This window comes from Nanorana parkeri, unplaced genomic scaffold (genome assembly GCF_000935625.1).
Source record: "Nanorana parkeri isolate BGI_ZX_2015 unplaced genomic scaffold, ASM93562v1 scaffold1211, whole genome shotgun sequence".
In the NCBI taxonomy this organism is placed as follows: Eukaryota; Metazoa; Chordata; class Amphibia; order Anura; family Dicroglossidae; genus Nanorana; species Nanorana parkeri.
The window spans coordinates 516,792-522,765 of record NW_017307479.1 but is presented as its reverse complement, the minus strand read 5'-3'; the positions used below and the strand labels follow the sequence as shown (position 1 = coordinate 522,765).

General features: G+C 36.9%; 1 protein-coding gene across 1 annotated transcript in view; it reads left to right on the top strand.

Moving 5' to 3' along the window:
* Window positions 1-1,340: 1,340 nt before the first annotated feature.
* The window catches only part of LOC108797002 (vomeronasal type-2 receptor 26-like), a gene marked incomplete at its 5' end in the record, with an annotated part of 9,956 nt that continues 5,322 nt past the window's right edge, over window positions 1,341-5,974 (top strand). Inside the window, 2 exons of the mRNA XM_018568567.1 lie at window positions 1,341-1,425; window positions 5,280-5,504. Coding sequence (XP_018424069.1) covers window positions 1,341-1,425; window positions 5,280-5,504 — 310 coding nt within the window. The remainder of the gene's footprint in view (window positions 1,426-5,279; window positions 5,505-5,974) is intronic.

The following is a 5,974-nucleotide window of genomic DNA, read 5'->3' as shown; positions in this document are numbered from 1 at the left end:
GGCCACTTTTTCCAACACAACTACAACACAAGACACGGCAGTTTGCCTTGTTTTAAACAGGCTCAGTTCATACCACCACGTTGCAGTGTTGTGTGTTGAAAAAAGAACTGGACAAGGTACTTTTTTTCAGTGCAGCTGGCCGTGACGTGGTACAACTGCATCTCATTGTGCTGTGCTCATAGAACCTAATGAAATATCACTCATGACATTTCCAAAAAGTTCTAACAAAAAAAGTAAACAGTGCTATGCACCAAAATCAGTGAATCATCACTGTGTCTGTCAAAGCACACCAGCAGCTGTGCATTGTAGCGCAGCTGCTGGTGTGAATTGACCCTAGGAGATGAACCATTATACAATATGTGTAATTGTTATAAGAGAGTATTATAAAAGATATGACTCTCAGTCTGCAATGCAACTGTCTTGAAAGATCCCTCCTGCTCTGCTCATGATTCCTAAGACAACTGTTTATAATGTCTAATGTCTTTTAAGCATAATTTATATAATTAAAATCATAGGAAGTAAAAGAGGAATACATCTGTACTGTTCTAATTATAAGCCCTTAGCTATTTCTATTCTTTTTTTGTATAAAATTGTATGAAATCTTTATGAAATCTAAAACCCAATCGCCAAAATCTCAAATATGCTTTAACATGTAATAAAAAGGATTTTAAAAATATTTTTAAAGCTGCAAATAAAACCTGGTGATTATGCCATTAAGGTCCATGTTCAGGCACGTCCCAATACAGGTTAACAATGCCCAATCCCTGCCTCCCAATTATGCTCCTGTGCTGTCACCTTGTCACATGAACTTTCAGTGGAGACTACAAGTGACCATTTCAACACACATTACAGTCCACTGTTGTCACCATCTGGGAACCATCCCTGACAAATGCCTCACAGCCATCACTAGAGGACATAAGGACTGTAAGTGGCTGTATAGAGGCTGCTGGAGATGCAACAAAGTATGAAAAAAGGTGAAAACATCACCTTTTTCCGTTGGCACATGTAAGTATACTTACATGTGCTATGGACTAATGTCTTTATTCAACCTCAAATACTATGTAACTATGTAACAAGTCTTTAATAAAACAAATGGCAATTATTTATGATGCACAGTGCTATAACAAACTAAATGTCAATGAATTTGGGTTTACATCTGCTTTAATGCTAAAATGTTCTGCTAAAAAGCTGTGAATGCAAATAAAAACAATGAAAGAAATTTCAAAGAACATCTTTACATAAAAAACATTACTAAGCTGTATAGTAGAAACCAATGTTCTCACTTCATCACTTCTAGTTGGGTTTTTGTTAATTTAATTGTATTTAATTCCAAATTTCAGTATGCTGCTTGAAGACTTCTACAACTTCCTAAGCTTGGTGTTTGCTGTGGATGAAATCAACCACAACCCTAACATATTGCCAAATGTAACTTTGGGCTATAATACATATGACTCCTATGTTGACCTCTTTAGAACTGTCCAAGGTGCTGTTCGCATTTATTCAGGAAACACAAAGCAATTTCCTAATTACAATTGTGACCAATATGGGGTTCTTGCTGCTGTCATTGAAGGGATGTCATCTAGCTTTTCAATACAATATGCCAATATATTTGGAATGTATAAATACCCACAGGTATGGTATCCTTTATTTTTGCCTTATATTACCTGTAGCTGTGTATAGCTTCCTGGTGTACTACAGTGTTGTACCGTGATAGCCATTTGTAGAAGCCGGAGTGTAAAGAGTGAAATTATGTATTTTCTTGAGTAATCAAAAGGAATACAATATCATGGGTTTTCAAGCCAAATAGTTTTTATTAATTTATACATATGAACACAGGGATACCAGTTTTACAACCATATATATAAAAAACTAAGCAGATATAGATCAATCTCCCAGAATGAATACTACTAAAAGTGTAAAACTCCATAAAAATAAAGTTATAATTTAACTCTTTATTGGTTACTGGAGAAAGCAAATATTAGCTATTGGCTATGTGGCATATATAAATTCTGCTGTGATTAAGCGATACAGTCTCCAGCAAAATCTTTAGCTTTCAACTCTTCTAGGAGTGTGTCCCCTGCGACTGTGGTTCCTCCCACTGCATTATGTATTACGGCTTCTATGTCACTACAGGACACACTAGTGATATAGGGGTGGGAGGAAAGAACCATTGAGTGTAACAGTGAACCAAGCATCCAACACTTTTGGAAGTACCGGTATGTTGAAAGTAAAGCTTAAGTGAAGCTAGTTCACTTGAGCACAGTGGAGGTCAAATTTGTTACCCCCCAACCCCCCCAGAGAGGTAAATATTTGCAGTCTATAATTGCATGGACCATGCTGTAGTGTTTTTTGGAATGTTGATGAATCACTTTAAATATAATCAATATGGTTTATCTTAGGAAGGTAAATAATGGCGCTATATAAGCGCTGCACAAACTGTTGGCGCTATATAAATCCTGTATAATAATAATAATAATAATTATCATACTGGCATATTTTATAGATAAGTTTCATGTCCCAAGAACCTCTTCAGAGCAACAAACAGAACTTCCCAAATTTCTACCGTACAGTACCCAGTGAGAAGGCCCTATATGTCGCTATACTAGCCTTACTAAAGCACTTTGGCTGGATGTGGGTTGGTATTATATATGATGATGATGATAGCAGCATAAATGCTATAAGGATTATCAAAAACATGATTGTAGAAAGTGGGGGATGCATTGAATTTGTTAAACTAGTACCGGCCATTAATGACTACAGCCCTAACAGGATCAAAGACATAGAGCAAACCATTGCCCAATCAACTGCAAATGTTATTCTTGTGTATGGCTCAAAAAATTATGTGTACTATCTGGAATTAAATGTTCACATTACCAGCATACCTGGGAAAGTTTGGATACATACTGCCGATTCCAGCTTCCGAATGTTCAACTACGAAAATGACACTTGGCAAAGTGTTAATGGATCTTTAAGATTCATCTTGCAAAAAAATGAAAATCCCAAATTCATAAAATTTGTCAAGGAGGTTAATCCAAGTCGATTCCCACCAGGACGAACCTTTACAACATGGTGGGATGAACTATGTGAAAGCCGATGTCCTTTCAATCCAAGAAGACGGAACTGCACAGGTGTGGAGAGTGGAAGGCAAATCATGTTTTCACACTGTAACCTTAGGTTCACTGGCATGAGTTATATTGTATACAACTCTGTATATACTGTAGCTTATGCATTACATGAAATGTATCAAGAAACACAATTAAGTGAAAGACTGAAAGATAACATGAAATTAAAATTTCAAGATTTAAAAGGCTGGAAGGTAAGAGAAAAGTAATTTGATGTTACCTATCAAAACCTTGCTAAAAAGATTTTCCTTTTTACAAAACATTACAATGACATTTAGTAGGGACATCCTGTCTGCAATTTCCTTATCTTCAGTTTTGGGACACACCAGGCCAACAGCATATATAATAGAATACAAAAGCTATTAAAAGCCTCTCCTCTCTCTTTTTACAACATTATCCCCCAAAAAGTCAGTTTATTGACACTAGACAACATACTAACACAGAGCAGAATATCAGAAACACTGCATTACTGGTAAATTAGTGCCTGTGATCTTTTTTCATAACTCTTTGTAAAAGCCAAGTAAATAAATGTCTCCTTTATCACGAAAAGTAGTGATACAATATAACCTAGCTTAGTTGAATAAGGTTATTTGCTCTAGAGGAGGGTGATTACTGCAATTTATTTTTGGATGTCATGGTGGTACAGCTTTAAAGGAGTCTGTATGTTTAAAATTATAGTGGCATGTGCATGATTGTGGTAGAAATACCAGCTTATGCTCTGCCATGGCAAGTGAAGTCATAAACGGTGTGGTGGTAATGAACTTTGAAAAAATATTTTTGAATAAGCCAGTGTTTTTATGAGTATGGGAAATAAATAATACCTTCTGTTCATATAGAATCCAATATTCTTATATTATGATGAAAATAAGACTGTTAGGTAATTATGTGATGGGTAGATAGTAGGTTACTATACTAAAGCACAAATGGGGATGCTTTTTCAAAAAGGAGAAACATTTCTTTAACCTTTTCACTGCCAAGGTGTTTTTTTTGTGGGTTTTTTGCACACATGTTATAATCCACATTTTAGGCCTGAAAATTACTTAAAACCCCCATGAGTTATATATTTCCTTTAAGCACAGACCCTGTTGAATAAAATGTCAGCAGTTACAAATTATTACGTTGCATGATATTAGACCAAATCTTTATCAAATCCAGAATTTCAGCAAAACTTACACTTAAGTTCATTTTAGTGCACAAAAACACAATATAATACCCATTTTTTGTAAAATATAAAAAATCAGGTTGTGCTGAGTAAATGGATACACCACATGCCCAGATTAGAAATTGCGTGCACCCATGAAACGGCGACAAACTACGGTACCCCAAATTGTCCATAGGCAACACTTTAAAAGCTTATACAGGTCATCAGTTTAAAGTTTCACTGTGAATATTGGCCCTAGAATTATTGCTCTCACTCTAACACATGCAGAAATACCCTACATGTGTAGAGCAATCATCGTTTTCATTCGTAGGTGCAGCGACGGGCAGTTACGTTAGTATGCACTCGTTCACAGGTGTGGGGGACTTTAACTTTTATGGGTATTTTTACATTTATTTTATTTAACTTTATTTTTTTTTAACTTTATTTTTTAACTTAACTTGATTGTTATCACATAGGAGGCTCACAAACCCCCTATGTGACAGCTTATTAGTGGTGACGGGTTCTCTTTGAGGTGACTTTAGGGGTCTATTACCTTTCCAGCTGAGGAGCCGAAAGTGATGCTTCTGGCTTCATTCAGCAGGGAGGAGAATGGATGTTCGCTGGTCTCTCGCCCTGTCTCCTGCCGAGATCCGTGATGCCGGTCCTGGGCCTGCAGGGGGGGCAGCGGAGCAGTGTCCCCATTTACCAGCCCCTGGAAGCAATCTGGCAGCAGCTCAGCCAATAGATTAGCTTCCAGTGTAAAGCTGACAGTTGACTTTACACAGATAAACAGGGTCCCGGCGGCTATAGCCATCACTGTAAGGGATATGGTGCTGGCAGGAAAAGGGTTAACCATTAACGTCAGCCAAAGTACCGCAGCGCTGAACACTGAAAAATGGCCTGGCCAGGAAGGGGGTGAAACACTGCGGTCTTCAAGTGGTTAAAGGTATTATTTTATTGTATTATTGTTGTTTGTGCGAGAGTCCACTGCACTGGATATTATTTATCTTTTACAGCTACATAAATACATAAAAAGAGTTAATTTTACAAACACACTGGGACAAGACATCTATTTTAATGATGGAGAAATATCCATTGGGTATGATATATATAATGTGATCCATTATCCAAACTGGACAAGAAATTCACAAAAAGTTGGGAGTTTTTACTTGCATGCTCCACCTGGGAGACAAATCATTCTAAATCAAGATGCAGTAGTCTGGGAAAACAAGTTTGCCAAGGTTAGTCTTTTTCATTGTGATAAATATTACTTTTATGATCTTTATTATTATCTGGTTTGATGGAACAGTAAGAAATTCAGTTAATACAGAGAAGGAGTTCCCCCCAGCAACTAACCAGACTGCAGACTGAGCTATGAAGCCCGCCTCCAACAATTAAACTTATTCTCCTTAGAAAAGAGGCGCTTAAGAGGAGAGCTTATTGCAGTCTTAAAAATCATCAATGAGGACCACAATATTCAGAACAAGTTGTTTTCACAGAGAACAGTATTGAAAACACGCGGACACACTAAGAGTTTATAAGTGAGGCGGTTCAATCTTAGAACACGCAAGGGTTTTTTTCTACTGTGCGAGTAGTAAAAACATGGAATTCCCTTCCACAGGCAAAGGTATCCACTGAATGCGTAAATAAGTTTAAGAAACTTCTAGATAAGTTCCTTCAGTCACTAAATATATAAGAATATAGGAAGTGT